This window comes from Strigops habroptila, chromosome 8, assembly GCF_004027225.2.
Source record: "Strigops habroptila isolate Jane chromosome 8, bStrHab1.2.pri, whole genome shotgun sequence".
In the NCBI taxonomy this organism is placed as follows: Eukaryota; Metazoa; Chordata; class Aves; order Psittaciformes; family Psittacidae; genus Strigops; species Strigops habroptila.
Window position 1 is genome coordinate 30,668,387 of NC_044284.2, and position 16,380 is coordinate 30,684,766.

A 16,380-nucleotide genomic window follows, 5' to 3' on the forward strand; every position below is an offset into this window, starting at 1 on the left:
GTGTATCTAGGAAGCAAAGAATAATGAAATTCCCATTGCTTATGATGATGAGATTCTCCAATAAAGCAGTTAAAAGCACCACTGAAAATAAATTGCTTGGAGCAAGATACAGATTTCCAAACGCTGGTTTAGAGATAAGACAAATAATATCATTGGCAGACCACAAAGCAAAGCTCACTTTTAACAGCTCTAGGAGTGCTTCACTAAACAGAAGATGACCCTGGAGCAGGATTTGTTTTGAAGGGCTTTTTAAAGGCTGACAAATCTAACTTTATTATCTCTTTCTTCAATTGAACGAAATGCCTCCTGGAGAAATAGAACACAGCTTTGCGTTTGTATTATACATAGCAGAAATAAGTCATTTGCTACAGTTAAGCATAGATAAGAAATCAAACAATTGTTTCATGTGTCCTTTCATTGCCATCATAGTCCTACTGGCAATGTTGTAAACCTGGGTTTTCTAATTAATTCTCATCTGGTGGGAGACTCTGGGCTCACTTTTCCACGTGCAAAGGAAATGAAGATGGTGGACCATGCTGGGCAATGTAAAAGCTACTTTTGAAGGTCTGTGCCTTCTGGACCTCCTGTAGCTCAGCCTGTACGTAATATGCTGTCATCAGGCCTGTGTGTACCTCATGGGCTAGCAGCATGCTAGTATCAGGAGGAACCCAGCTCAAGGGAAGGTGGTATTGCCCCTTACATGCCATTCATGAGAACCTAGTGCATCTAGGTAGAGGGTATGAGTCCTGCTTTAGAGAATAAGCCAGCAGTGCATCTCCTCTGAAGGATCCATGCAACTCTTCCAGGCTGCACAGTTCATAATTATGAACTTGATAGACATGTGAAAGAGAATATTTATCCTGTAAAAATATATACTTCTTTTTAACACACAGGCTATTAACCAGGCAGGAGCTGGACCTTACAGTGATCTGGTAACCTGCCGAATCCCCGCATCTGTGCCTGATGCAGTCTCTGTGCTCTCTGTGCTGGAGGATGAGCATGTGGATGCCTGTCAACATTCGCCCTCTGTGTGCCTTGTACTGAACTGGGAAGAACCATGCAATAATGGAGCTGAGATTACATCATACAACATTGACCTGGGTAACATCAGCATTCCAGTAGGAAATGTTACAAGTTACGTTATCGCTGATTTGCTTCCAGAAACCTCATACCGGTGAGTACAACTTTTTCTGATGTGGTACAGAGCTCTAAGGATGAGATCACACAGCTTAACTTTACATAGAAAATGTTTATGGCATATGGATTCAGTTAAATTAAAAAAATAAACAAGTAAACCAGCAACCAAACCAACAAACCTAGGGAGAATGGAAATCTGCAATAATTCCTTTATAGAATGAATTGCGGTAGTTCATGTTTAAATATTGCTTTCTCACCACCTTTTTCCTCTTTCTCCTCTCCTTGAATATCTCTGACCTTTTCTTTTTAAGTAGCTCTTTGAAGGTGAGGTTACACTGGTAGGTAAGTAAACTTTAAAAATGGGAAAGTACTAGAATTAGTTACAATGTGAAATCTTCGTTTTTTTCAGATGTATAGCATTATTATTTCAGGGGCTTATATTGCTAACTATATTGACCCCTGTGAGGGGACAGCAATGTGCATGCAATGAACTTTAATTTGTATAGCAACAGCTATTTTTTTGGTTTAGCACATGGAGATTAATAAAAAGATAATCTGAATTTTAAACCAATTTCTTCAGAGTCTAAATTTCTAACTGATGTTGCCAACATTTTAGTATTATTATTTTAATGTTCAGGTTTTATGTTTTTTCCCTAACTGCCAGTTAAAAGAAAAAAAAATGGTTCCATGCAGACAATGAACAGCAATACAACAGAAGATGTGACAAAAGAAATTCTAAGTACTGTTCTAATAAAAACTGAAATCTGATTATCTGATTGCCCAGTTGTAAAATTAGACATGGCACAGATCTTCTGTAGCATGTTTCTTTTCTCTTTGTATTCAGTGCCAAAATCCCACAGGTCTTGTGAAGTTTTAATGAAAAGCTCATTTCTCAAACTTTATCATGTACCCAAAACAGAGAACTTCTTGTAGCAAGTACACAAACATGTATACTAGAAGTTATTTAAAGTGTGGAACTTATATTGCTTCCAGTGCCTAGTACAGTAGTTCCTGATCTTTGCCTAGAATATTTAGGCTTTAAAACCATGTAATAAAAAATAAAGATGTAGCATTATTTTTATATATATATATATATTTTTTTTTTTAATATATATATCCCTCTAGCAATCTGAAAAAAAAAAGAAGGCAAAATAGGAATTTGGTGATTCAGAACCCCTCTGTTCCCGATCACTTATAAATCCGGGAAATGTCACTATGTTATCGTTGTTATTGCCAGTTCTTCAGTGGCTTGTAACGCTGTCATCCTTTTTTGCAAAGGCAGTAATGAAGTAAAAGCTTTTTCTTGTAGTCTTCTGTGTTTATTTAAGATCCTAATTTTGTGGTCAGGTTAATCTGGCATTGCTGTCAAAGGAAGCCTCTTCCTCCTTGTATTGTCGCCTCCTTTATGCCAGCAAAGTGTTATTGCACCATTCCACACTGCAAAAACTGATCTTTCTAAAAACTAATCATACCTTTTACCTTGTAAATGAACAGAGAGAAAGGAAGGGGTAGAAAAGGATAGGACCACCTTTTCTAGCAGCTGTGCTCTGCGCTAGTTCAAAGGGTTCGTGAAAGTACTACACATGAGTAAAGCTGCACAACAGTTCGAGCAAATTCAGATTGCTGTTGTCATGACTCTTTCATCTGTATGTTCTCACACCTTTCTCACTTTCTGCCTTGGCATTGGCACTTGTGCTTGCGTGATCTTACTGTAAGGCAGACCAGGGAACCCAACTGATTGAAGACTAATAAAAAACCTAATAAATCTAATAAGAACTTGATGAGTTTGTCTATTGACTGGCCACCCAGCTGTGGAACTGCATCATCTTTGGGCAGTCTCGTTACTCCCTGGTTTCTCCTCATATGTTCAATCAAGATTCAAAACAGCTAAGCAAAATGAGAGCTTTGAGCACCCCACTCAAGACAGCCAATCTGGACCATCTAAGTCCTTCGCTGAAGTCTTCCTACTTCAGTCTCTTTTTTAGCTAGTTCCTGGTTGTCTACAGCTTCCTTTAGGGAAACATCTTTGTCAGGATGGAAATGGAGATATGGAGTGAAAGGATGGGCAGGACATTACTGTTCTTTATAATCATGCTGCAATCTTGTCTGTGAAGCTGTTACTCCTGTTGCCATGAAAAGTGTTGTTACACTAACATTATACTGGAATTATTTTTTTTATTTTTCTTTTTTTTTTTTTTTTTTAATGTCATTATTTTGTAAAAAGCATCATATAAAATAAAATCATGTATTTTTAGTCAGGGAGTGTGCATATCTCTGATCCAAATGAAAAGACTAAAGCACAAGCATTAACTGCAACTGTTCTATATATTGTAAAAAAAAGTTCCTACCAAAAAAATTATTCTGAAGAGCACAAACCAGTAGATGATTACTCAGAAGTAATGATATATAAAGCTCTTTAATAAAACAAGAAAAAGAAACCCCCATATCTTGCATCTCTTGCCTGTCAGGGAAGATAAGTGACTGCAGTTGAGTTGCAAAAACATCTCATCTATAGTTTGAAGTATTTTTCTCCTAATGAAAATAGACATGTCAAAGTGTTTTTGCTATTGATCGTTAACTCGTATTTCTTCTTCAAGCTTATCTTGACACATGTCTTTCATCAGGGAACATCTGTATCTGTAAAAAACATGTTTATCAAGCTGTGTGCTAAAATATGGTGGGTTTTTTGCCCTTCCAGTTTTAATCAGAGGAGTGTTGCAGAACATCACTGATTTCATTCTCTAAATTTGTTCACCAATGTTTTTTCTTCTCATGTCAGCTTTGTTTACCTCAACAGGCTCTTTTCTCTCTCACAAGTTTATTCCCTGCTGTGTTTAAAAGCAGCAAATGTGTTTTCTTCCTTGCCTTGTTTTTCCTAGACTAAACAAGCCGAATACCAGGTTTGAGACTCTGAACTCTTGCTGAAGTTTCAGCAGAATTTGAAGTAAATCAGCAAAGGGCTTATATTTTTCAGTTGTACTGCTTTTGTGGGAACCTGGAATTGAAAGCAAATCTTGGCTATTAAGAATCCATGAAGACCAAAATTGGAAGTGAACCTTGTTTTGCTAGTGGTGATTCTAACAGCATGTCTACATGTGTCCACCCCGTGGAACTTGTTAGCTGAGGTCTGGCATTGCTTTGCTACTTCCAACTTCCATATGGGAATAACCATACATGAACAACTCTGAGTATACCCCAGCAAAATCCAGGCTCTTTGCAGAGGTGGGCTCAAGATTTGATGGTTTCTGTGTCTTAATAGCAAATCCAGCCAGCAAGCCACAAGAAGGATTTGCATCCCAAAATACATTCAAGGCAGGAGGAACTGGGGCATGCTTCTGCCAATGTAGGGCTGATTTCAAGAGGACTTCTCCGATGTCAGACACAGATCAGCACTTCTTTTGCAAAAAGCAAATGCCTTGCAAAAGCACTGTAGAAACATGGTTGCTGGTGAGCAGCTGCAGAAATATGTCTGAGAGTTCTAGTCTTTCGGTTTTATTGTCATAATCATGTAGCTCTGTAAGCTCCAATTCTAGAGTAATAGTACTTGGACTGGTTTTCTGTGAACTAATATAACTAGAAGTGAGTTAATAAATATTCCACAATAAATAAGTATTCAGCAGTAATAGAAATACCAATTTTCTGTTCCCAAGCTTCACTCAATGCTTTCCACAGTTAATTGTGCAGTGCTGTTGAGATACTTCACTGCAAAATAACTTCCGATTTTTCAGAATGCTTGTTTTCTTCTCAAGTTACATGGTTTACAGAAATACATAGTAGCCTTTTAAAATTTTAATAGAAACACTCAATTTGGTTTAGGAATAAAAATTCTAGACATTTTAGATTTCTAAACAATATCGAAGAAAAGATATTCTAAGATGAAGAGAGACGAGTGCACATGGATGCTCATGTTAGCAATGCTTAAGTGGGTTATAAAACAAAATCTAAGCTTTAGAGTGTAAAATTAAGTGTTGTTCTGCCCCCAGAACAATGCAGTCTGAGTGGGGATCTGTGGGGATGGCTTGTCCTGATTTGTTACAGTCAAAATAACTAGCTATGATGACCACAGACAGTTCTATTCATCCTCTTCTTTCTCTGAAGCAGGCAGTTGTAGGGGTATACCATATTCTGCTCTTCTCCCTTCTCCCCCTACCACCTTTCCCAGGGACTTCTGGCTTCTTGGTGGCTAATAGTTTTGAAAAGAAGCAACACTTCTTGTAAAGTCCTTTCCCATGAGAAAATACTGGGCTGCTGTGCACAGGATTTCTAGAGTAAATGGCATCTATCCAGCTATCTAAACTAGGCTGAACTATCTGAAAAAAAAAAAAAAAAGCCTAATTCATTTGCTCATCCTGTTTTCTCTTCAGTTGTTACATTATTGTTGTTGATGTTACCACAGTAAAAGACTACAACTCTTCACTCATTCCTGTTAGCAGATTCTCATTGTGCAAATTCTTAAACTGAGGTGCAGACAGGTAAGAGAAAGTGACAAAGCAGAAGCCAGGAGTCATTACCTTAAGAAAGAAATAGAATTTAGAAGACTGGCTCAACCTTAAGAATATTTCCAAATTAAAACTTCTTACGACTAGGCTATTAAGGTAGGTAGGTAGTTGGTGTGCTTTTCTCTTCTTCTGAATGCCCTTAATGCGATTCAAATGGCTCAAGAGCTTTTGTGCATCTTGTGAGAGAGTGGCTTGAATCCAACTTGTATTTGATCTAATATGTAGTTCACGGATGGTTAGTATTTCCACAGTTTGTGTGAGATGTGTAGATGATTTGTGGATTTAACCTTCTCAGTTAGTTCTTTCCAGGAGAATTTCATGTACTTAAATAATGTGCTTTGTGAGATGCTGCACACACTGAAATAATACTGTTCTTTGGTCTTCAGAGATATTTACCAACATGGAGATGGGTTTCATGGCAATGACACCAATGCTTTTGCATAACGATTTCATCTAAATTTGAGAGGCCCATCACCTTTGTTAGACAACCACAACACACTTCTGCATTTTATTTATTCATAGTTACACACTTCATGTTATCCAGGTTGCACTTGTATCCACTGTTGTCCCTTGTTCATGTGGTTAAAGGGACTGTCATTAGATTCTGAGATTGCTTACCCAAATCTTTCTCCCCTCTGCCTTACTACATTTCATGGAATCATAGAATACCAGGTTGGAAGGGATCTCCAGAATCATCTGGTCCAACCTTCCTTGGCAAAAGTACAGACTAGATGTCCCAGCACCCTGTCCAGCTGAATCTTAAAAGTGTCCAATAGTGGGGAATCCACCACTTTCCTGGGGAGATTATTCCAATGGCTAATTGTTCTCATTGTGAAAAATTTTCCTTTTCTGTCCAAGAAGAATCACCCCAGGACTAACATGTGCCCATTACCCCTTTTCCATGTGACTCCTTTTAAAAAGGGAGTCTCCATTTTCTTTGTACCACCCTTTAAATACTGGAACAAAGTTGTTATCTTCACTGCAGCTCTTATGATATAAACAGGATGATAATACTTCTTATGTTTGCAGAGCCTTATATTTTGCCAAAGCAAAGTACTGGTAGCTGGGAGTGGCCGGTGTGTGTGATGGAGCAGTCTGGTCCAGAAGGCTGTTTTGTTTATTGAGACTTTTTTATACCAAGAATCTCATAAAAGCACTTTATTTAACATTTACCTTTTTTTGTTCATTTTAGGATCAGGATCCAGGCTGTCAATGAAATAGGAGCTGGACCATTTAGCCACTTTATTAAAGCAAAAACCAGGCAGTTACCACCCTTACCTCCTCGGTTAGAGTGTGCCGCAGCAGGTCCTCAGAGCCTGAAGCTGAAATGGGGAGACAGCAGCTCCAAGCTTCATACTGCCGATGATATGGTCTATATCTTGCAGATAGAAGATAGAAATAAAAGGTAAGAGAGATGAATCTTGTCCTTTTGTTAATGAAAATTAATTCAGGTTCACCATAATGCAGTTGTGAATCACAGTAAGAAAAATGTTGTTTTCCAGACTACTCCATACGTACAAATACATACAAGCTGTTGTCTTAATAGGGATTCTGTGCCTGTAGTCTAACTGAGCAAATTCTGTAACAAAGCTGTTGCTATATAACAACATAAATCAGTGCTGTACTATTGAAATTTTAGCAAAACCCTGCTCCCCCACCAATAAAAGTTAATACCAAGTTTCACAGTCATAGTACTTTACCCTTTGGAATATATAAAACAAAGATATTACACCCAACATGCTGTGTGTATTAATAAAACAAACAGTTACAAAATCAGAGGTCTAGGAAAGGCAAAACTGAGCAGAACAAAATTTTTGGGCAACATGATGGTCAGGATTTTAAAGCTCTAATATTTTTGAGCGTTAGGAAATATGAGCTTGGCATCAGCTTGGTAGCTACACAGTAATTACGAAATAAGGATGCAGAAGAGCTCATCCACCATGTTTCATTTCCCTAAAATTTTCTTCAAAGGTATAAAAGCTTTCAGTGTGCAAGAAACACAAAAATGAACATTGAACAGTCAGTGCTAAGCAAAAAGTATTTTCCCATGCAAACTTTGTATGGGAAAGATTTATAATGTAGCTCCAAAGTTGTGATGAGATATATCATTAAAAAAAGGGAACAAAGGAAAGACAATATGTGAGTATTGCCTAATGGTCTGAGCTCTTTAATGAATAAATATCATAGATGGCTCATAATTTACTAAGAAACAGTCTTAACTAGTTTAATTAAGTAAAATAACTGATGTATCAAGTAGGCAATCCTTAGAGACTCTGAGAACAGACCATAATTTGATGTGAATTAGCATGATTCCTTTAATTTAAATAGAGCTGTGCTGAGTTTATGCCAATTGAAGATCTGGCCCAAAAGCTCTAATTGTAAGTAATAAACCCATGAATAATGCCTAAATACATCCCCTGTATCTCAACTATACTCATGCAGAGAGGGTACATGCTCCTCTGTATTGATACTGAGGGGTGTCCAATGAATATAAATGCGCATTTCGAAGTCTGACTGATATAAACAATTTCTTCAGAGTGCAATGATGCTTGGCAGGAGCCCATCACCTGCAGCAGCATGTGATCATGTCAGCTCTAAAGAAACATCCAGCAGGCTTCTTTTGTTTGCTTTCATATAGCACTGTAGGTAAGATGGTAAAGAACTATACATTGTTTTAAACATGTTTTGATGTTGGAGAAAACAGTAAATTTCCTTGTAAGAATCAAACATGTTATGTTATCTGGCAGCAGAGAAGAAAACCTTTTTCTCCTTTGCTCTTGCACAGGGCTTTAACATAACCCTTTGCACAAACTTTTCCACTGCAAATAGTCTCTTAAGAGCTGCTTTTTAAGGAGGAATTTGAGCTTTTTACTCTGCTAGGTCTTCTTAGATTTAAATTTGGCTTAGACGCCACATCAGCTGCCACAGATGCAGAGAAGCTACTCACCTACATTGCACTGTCTCCTCCTGCTTGAACGGACTCCTTGCATGAAATGGCTTCCTTTGGTGGCTGGGTTTGTAGCGATTAGTTCAGATAATACCTGAAATGAGCTATAACCCTGAGCCCTCCAGCTGATGAAACACATACCATCATGGGCACAGCAGAGTAGAATGGGTGTGCTATTGTCTGTGCCACGTGCTGTCTTTGAGAACAGTTGGATCTGGCAGGTCTTGGCAGTAAGATCTATTTATTTGTTCCCTGTCTGACAGTCCCTTTTAGCTCCCCCATTGTGTGCATCGATCACAATGAGAGATGCTCCTGAAGGGATACAGCGGCAAAGTTCTGTACATTCAGGAGACCTATCATTCCTAATGAACAGAGAATGACAGCCCACACATGAATTGGTAGAAAAAGCCGTTAGTTACAGAGTGAAGAGTCTTAGGTCATTCCCATAAAATAAGCCCCATCATCACTGCGGGGTTACTCTCTCATGTGTATGCTCGTGAGAAATTCTGGAATATGGTTCTTTGAAATTAGCCTTTAGCTAGTTGTGCAGTGCTTTAACAAGTTAATGCAGGTGAACTGTAGACATCTAATGGAATAATTAAGGAGAATAGACTATTTCAGTTGGAAGGGACCTATGGTGATGATCTAGATGATCTAGGCCAACTGCCTGACTAATTCACTGAGACCAAAAGTTAAGGGTATTGTCCAAATGCCTCTTAAACACTGACAGGCTTGGGGCATCAACTACCTGTATAGGAAACCAGTCTCTGGTGAAAAAATTACACTGAATAAATGATCTAGAAGGATGTTTTGGAGTCTTTCATGGTTTGAAAGGGTTGTAGGAAGGTTCTATGGTGTCCTTTCCCTCTGTTGAGAGATGAGATAGAACCCGACTCAGGGGAAGAGGATGTGGCATAAACATGCATAACTCAAAATTGACCTCTGTCACATTCTTCTTTCAGAAGATATTGTTACTGTATTCTCTGAGATATCTGAAATCACTTTTAACAGCTTTATGTTGAAATCCCTTAACTCAGTATTAGTATTTTCCATTCTTCAGTAAATCTGAGTATGCAGTTTGCTTACTATAACATTTCTTACTGATGATGCTTAAAATAGGAATTAGCTTTAAAATGCTGTTGAAGCATTTTCACAAACAGCAATATAAAGCTGAGCAAATTCTTTAAAAAAAAAAAAGGAAGAAGAAAGAAAATCATCAGTAAGTTGAATTCTGACCCTGCTAGCTTTAGTGGCCTTTTTGGGAAGATTGAGCTCTGGGTTTATGCAGTGATAGTCAGCCAGTGCTCTTGAATGTGTCCTGGTCATTAAGAATTGTTTTTAACTTTTCCATGCTGTAATGAGGTATAACAGGCCAGTAGTTGCAAACTAAATGTTTCATCGATTGCAACACCTGTGAAACAAAATACTCAGAAATCTCCTGACACTGATTAATGTAGGGGCTTGAAAAGGTGTGAACATCAGAAATGTACCTGCTTTAGCTCTCATTTGCTTTTCAGTGGGTGACATTTAAGAAGATCAAATTAGCATCTCTTGTCCTTTCAATTATGTGTAGCATTAAGTGGAAATGAAGAAAAGTCTGTTTCTAGAAAGCACAGTACATGGGAACGTTAGCTGAGAGTAGTTGACCTTTATGTAGAGAGGACTATAAAATTTCTTTCTTTTTTAAATAAACTATCAATTGTGACTTCATTTCCTAACTCTAGTAATGTCAAGAAAATCATGTTAATCAAGTTGCACTGTTTTCCAGAATACTGTGGATTTTTCCTCTCCAGGTGAAGCAAAGGAACCTAATTATAGTAATGCTTTTGATTTTTTTTTTCCCTGTACCAGTAATTAGTCTTTAGTTGTTCCTACAACTAATTATACCTCTCTAGTGTCTTAAAATGCTTACAATACCCAGTCTTAAAGAGAGAATTAGCAAGTACCTTATTAGTGGGTCATTTACCAGTTGCTTGTGTTTCTTTTAGATAAATATATGTTGCAGTTGAAATAAATTCTGTGATTTTTGTGTGTATACAGAATCCAAATAAAAATTATGTTTTAAGGGAGAATCATTGGTAAGGTGGGCTAAGAAGCAACCTAAACCTGTTCTTTAACGATACCAATGAAGGATCATTGACAATTCTTAAGCCTGCTTTTTTAAGTGAATTGTATCAGATGGTGTTTACTGACATACTAAAATATAATTGCTTTTGTTATGGATATTTATTAAATAAATGCATTTTTACCCAGTGATAGGAGGTGATCAGTAGCAGCTCCCTTTCATAACTTATGAAACATTATTTATGTAGATATTAAGCTGCTGTAAAATACTTTGCTAAACTGTATGTGCTTTCCATTTAATATAAATGAAAAATTAATCACAAAATAGAACTTCACTATAAATATTGGTACAGTCATTGTGCACACACTGATTTTCTTGTTAGCATAAGAATTTCCCAAAGGCCATAGCCATACTTTAGTGTAGTCCTGGAAACATCAGTGACTCCAAGGAAGGGAAAACGTTTGTAACCAAATGACATAATCCCTTGAACTGATTTCTTCTATTTGGAGAATTTTACCTTAACTTGAATATTTATTTCAGGAGGCATTACCCCTCATATTCCTCATCTCAGGTGTGCCTGTTACTGTGGCACAGCAGCAGAGGTCATCTGAGCTGTAAGCTAGGTGGACTTTTAGTCACCTTTCAGTGGCTGAGATTGTCTTTCCTCGCTCCTGTATGGTAGGTTATGAACAGAGCTTGTAGAGCCTGAGTATGAACAGGGGGACATGCATGTTTTTCTATGTATCCAAGGGAGATGTATTATCCCATCTGTTTCAGTGCTTGTAAACCCAGATGCTGGTGATGCTCCTGGTAGTACTCTCTTTTTCAATTGTGTGGAAAGCTATTTCACTGTTCAGAGAAAGCCTATAAGAAAGGGAGAAAAGTATATTCTAAAAATCTATGCCAATATTTTCTAAGGTGAAAGGAATCAAATAGCACTTATCAGGAGGTGGTTTCCAAGGAAAATAAAAACATGTTTTGAACAGTAAACAGTAAAGCCAGTGCAGAGAATACAGATGGGCTCATTTTTTCTGCAGAAAGGTTCAGTTTTATGAAGCTCTTAGCTCTTCCACTGATTCTCCCACTCTTCTGTTATCTTCACCCAGTGGTGCTGGAAATCTTTTCTCTCCAAGCACGCTGAAGTTGTATATAGCAGAAAAAACTGTTTTCCTTCCCTTCCAGCAGTTTCTGTGACCTAGTTACTCCTGGAAGAAGCATAACAAACAGCAGAGAACACACAAATGAAATGGAGACCGTCTGTCACAGTGTTCAATGCCATTTCCCTGACTGTAGAAGTGGAATATAGCATACAGTGGTTTGGTCTAAGCACCAGTCTTTGCAAAATGATTAGACAGTTTCTATGTGTTAGAAAGTAGTCATATGTAGGAGCCTCGGCACGTATGTTCTGCACTGACATGAAGTAAGGTAGAACAGAAACAAAGAGAGATAAATTGCTAAACGTGCTGCCTTTGCCCGATGACTAGCATAATCATTATCTGGTTAACTGCAAGTTTCAAGCAATCTAGTTAAAAAGTTGTTTACACTCATGATTTGATCAAGACAATTTACACCCATTTTAACAGCAATTACGGAGATGTATCAGGCTTACTGGCTCATGAAATTCTATTAAAATATAAAATTATATACATTAACACATCCTTGCAAAAAACTGCAGGAAAAAATCATTTTCATATTGGGTAAAACAGTGATGAAAAGCAATTAAGAATGAGCACCAAGACATATGGCATGCTGCAATTTACTCTGCAAGCCTGGCTAAATAGAAAGTTGACATTTAGAAAAGTCTCTTAGGTAGTCTGTTTCATATTGTTTGTTGCATTCTGTAGATGAGTGTTGCTAGTAACAGTAATGATATTAAGAGCATTCTGATTAGATACTTGGGGCTTTGCAGTAAGGGCTGTGCAAATGAAAAAGAAGAGGAAGAACTGTTCCAAGTTTAAAAGCTTAACTTGTTAATGCATTTCAGCTTTGTTCCTAGAAACACGAGTAAACCAACATGTTTAGTAGATACAAGTTAACTGTATGTGCATCATCTTTTGAAGCAAAGTGAAGTGGGAGCAGACCATGTTAAATGTTAGAGATGAGACGTTTCAGCTATTGGGAATCTCGTGAGACACAGATTTAGGTGCTATACCATAAGTATTTTCAAAGAATCCCTGATTTGGTGGGAAATTTATTAACTAACTATGTAGAAACACAGTGGACCAATTTTCTCTTGTATTTTGATGAGTGTACACTGCAGGTACTTCAGACCTCATGGATGTAACTGAATATTCCGGGTGGCAGATCAGAAATAACAGCAGCATCTACACCAAATATCGTCACTATAATGAAAGCTATTTTATGAACATCTGTAACAACCCCTTAAGAAAAATAACGGCTTAATCAGAGTAATGACTGTTTAGTATCTAAAGTGATAATGGAGTTCAGCTTACAGTAGCCAGGATCATGTAAGCCAGTTTTCTAAGAGCACATCTTTAGGTTCCAACTTCATTTTGCTGAAGTTGGTGAACTAGCAACAATGCTTGGCTTCCTTAACAAGCTTTGCCGAAGCAGATTACCAAGACTGTCATATCAGTAAATGGTTGTGAACATGATGTGCTGAATGAACTTCATTTTAAGGTTCATAGACACAGTTGCTGCCATGCTGGGAAAGGGGATTCTGATGCTGCAGAAGGAAGATAAAAATGTGTATGACTGTAAAAGCATTACTTTCCCACCATTGAACTGTGTTTTGGTCTTTTCTGGTTTTAGCTTTGTTAAACCCACTCTTATTTATATCTACTATAATAATTAATATGTTACCATTGCAAGCCATGGTATTGGTAGGTGCCTAGTCATCTAGTTCTTCCTGACTGTATAGTTTCAACAGGCCATTGGATGCTCTCCCTGATTTCTCCCAGATCTTTCATTCAAATGCTGTTAATTCACATTAAGTTGTGCTCAGTATTGTCCTTCCTATCTGTTCTTTGGCCTCTGATGGAGTTGCACACAGGAATCATCTGTCAGGCACTTTTCTGATCTGTCTTCCATTCCTCCTGAATGTGCCTAGGAGTTTCTTACAAGAAAGTAATTTTTCTTGTTGTGGGGAGCTTCGGTAGGTTAAGGCATCTCCATTTTCAATAATTCCAGATGTCTAACAAGTGACTGTTTGTGGTAAATACAGATTATGTGCTCAAATTCAGCAACAAATGAAAGATGGTAGTAGAAGCAAGCTAAAAATCAATTTTTGGCCTGAAGATGTGCTAAGTAATTAGGCAAAGAAAAACATACTCTTCCCATCTGACTATTACCGCTATTCTCTTCCTGCCTTTTTCTGCTCTCCACTATATTTTGCTTTTCTAAGTATAAAGAAGGAAAAGTTGCCTCCTTCAGTGGCTCCTGTTGTTGTTGTTGCTATTATGCCTATAAGCAAAAAGCATATTGACTATACATTGTGGAGGTTGGTTTCTACGCATGGTATGAACAAGAATATAAGTTTTCCAAAAGGTATCTATCTTCTAGAAAAGAGATCTTCAGATCAGATGGACCAAGACAAAATCCTGTTTGTTTTGTCCACACCTCATGTTAGGACTGGAAGTCAGGGTTAGGGGAAGTTGTGGGAGCACAAAATTTTTTGGCACCCCCTTTCCAGATATTTGCCTTCCCTCAGCACCTACGTGCAACGGGAGATGCCAAAGAGTAGCTTGGAAGGGTGCCCCAATGCTGAAAAAATTGGGTCAGCTTGGTAGTGGTTATAGGGGCACTGATGAATGTCGAGGTGGGGTAAGTTTTTCTCTTTGAGCTGAACATTTTAAAATACAGCAGAAATGGAAAAAGAAATGTGTGTTAACTTTACTCGTATCTCTGAATTAGATGGTTTTGTTTTGAAGCTTTGGTTTCCTTGATGCCACTTTGTAGTATAGGGAGCTGCTGGTGGGGAAACAAAATCCAATAAATCAGTGAGTGGTTGATAATGTTCTTTAAACAAAATAGAGGAATAGTCTAAGGCAGTAGGTAGGGGCTGTAATTGTGCACGTAAGAGAGGTGTTGCAATAATAATATTAAAAGAGCTGTTGGTCTGTGAAATGTGTGTACCTTAGTTTCCAGTTATGCAGTTGACTTTGTATGCTGAAATAAGCCTCAGGTCACCAGGTCAGACCAGTGCTATATTAATAATTTCTCTCCAGCCAAGACTGTGGCAGATGACCATGTTTTTCTGGGAGGCAGTAACAGAATCATTAAGATGGCTATTCCAGCCTTTGTACCTTGGCTCGAGATTGCTGTCTTATTTAGTGCTGTATGGTAGATTTTCTTTCAAATTTAATTTTTGTAAGGACAAACGGGTTACTAAAATATAAACAAAACGCTGGAGTTTGAAAGGGAACCTGCTGATAAAAATGTGCTGAGAACTAATGAGCAGAGGTAAAGTGAGTACATTCATATTCCTTTGCTCAACTGGAAGTGGCTAAAGTGGAGAAAACAAAATAGCTGCAACATGTAAAACATTTCCAAGAAGATCTTCACAGAGAATAAAAAGGTATTGATGAAAAACTAACAGCAGTGGTGTCTCCCAAACAATCTTCTAGCACATCGTGTTCTCTCTCCTCCAATCTGTGTAGGTAAATGAATAATCCGTGACTGACATGAGAATGTCTAGGAAGGGGAGAATGGGATCGCTTGAATGAGATGAGGGGGAAGTAGCCTCTGGAGAATGTCTTCATCCCTGGAGAAAGTTGCTTTCTTTTCAGTTTCTGCTGTTAATTTAGTGGAGAGGAGAGCAACACTGCAGCATGTTAAATTTGAATAATACAGTGTTCCTTGTGCATGGTGCAAACTTTAAAAAAAATCATAATGCAATTGCATTGAGAATGCCATTAACCCACAGAGGTAATAATTTTTTCAAAACCAGGGTACCAGTTTAAGATGTGCAGCCTACTATCTTTTAATATCAACTGGGCACACCTCTGAGAACTGAAAATTTCTTGGTGCTTATTTAGCATATTTTTAAGATTTACCTGAAAGCAGGTAGAGATTAGAGAATCTTGGCCAAGACACACTTGAGCATGTTTTGGTTTGTTTTTTTCTGTCTTGGACAGTAAGAGTAATGAGGAAATAAGAAATTAAAGTGTAAACGCTTATAATTCTGTGTGTTCCCATATAGGAACAGGAGCACTTCTAGTTTGTTGAAACCACCCGTGTCCTCGTTCTATCCCCACAATTTTACTAATCCAACTGTTTTAACACCACACTGGACCTGCTAGGGAACTAGTCAGTGTAAGATTATCCTACTTAGAGATCTTTACCCTCTATCAGTTCTCAAATCCAGTTCACCTTCTAGCCGTGTAAATATTTGTACTGGAGGAGCAGCATGGGGGTGGGAACAGCGAGCTCAGGGAGGCTGGGGCAGGCTTAGCTGCCACACCTCCTAAGGGACCTTCACTGCAAATATCGGCATGCTAGTATTGGTTGTTATTTCATTAAAGTTTAAACTAACCTTTTCAACACTACAGCTAAAAGCATATCCATTTTGATTGACGGGACAAGAAGTGGCGGTTTGTCAAGCTGCAGTATTTCAGTCATGACCAACCATGTGCCCATCCCTTGGCTCCAGCCTAGCCATGCCAGGGAGGAGGGATGGAGAAGGTTCTGTTGAGCCATGCACTTGCCCCCTGCACAAGCTTCTCAGCTCTCAGTTGCACCAATGGGCAAGTTGTGTTGCTGCCCTGTGGAGA

The 16,380-nt window shown here is 38.1% G+C and overlaps 1 protein-coding gene across 1 annotated transcript in view; it reads left to right on the forward strand.

The window, feature by feature from the left end:
* Positions 1 to 16,380, forward strand: part of FNDC3B (fibronectin type III domain containing 3B) — a 206,782-nt gene that overhangs the window by 170,925 nt on the left and 19,477 nt on the right. The window contains exons 22-23 of the mRNA XM_030494887.1: positions 894 to 1,174; positions 6,829 to 7,041. Of these exons, the coding sequence (XP_030350747.1) occupies positions 894 to 1,174; positions 6,829 to 7,041 (494 nt within the window). The remainder of the gene's footprint in view (positions 1 to 893; positions 1,175 to 6,828; positions 7,042 to 16,380) is intronic.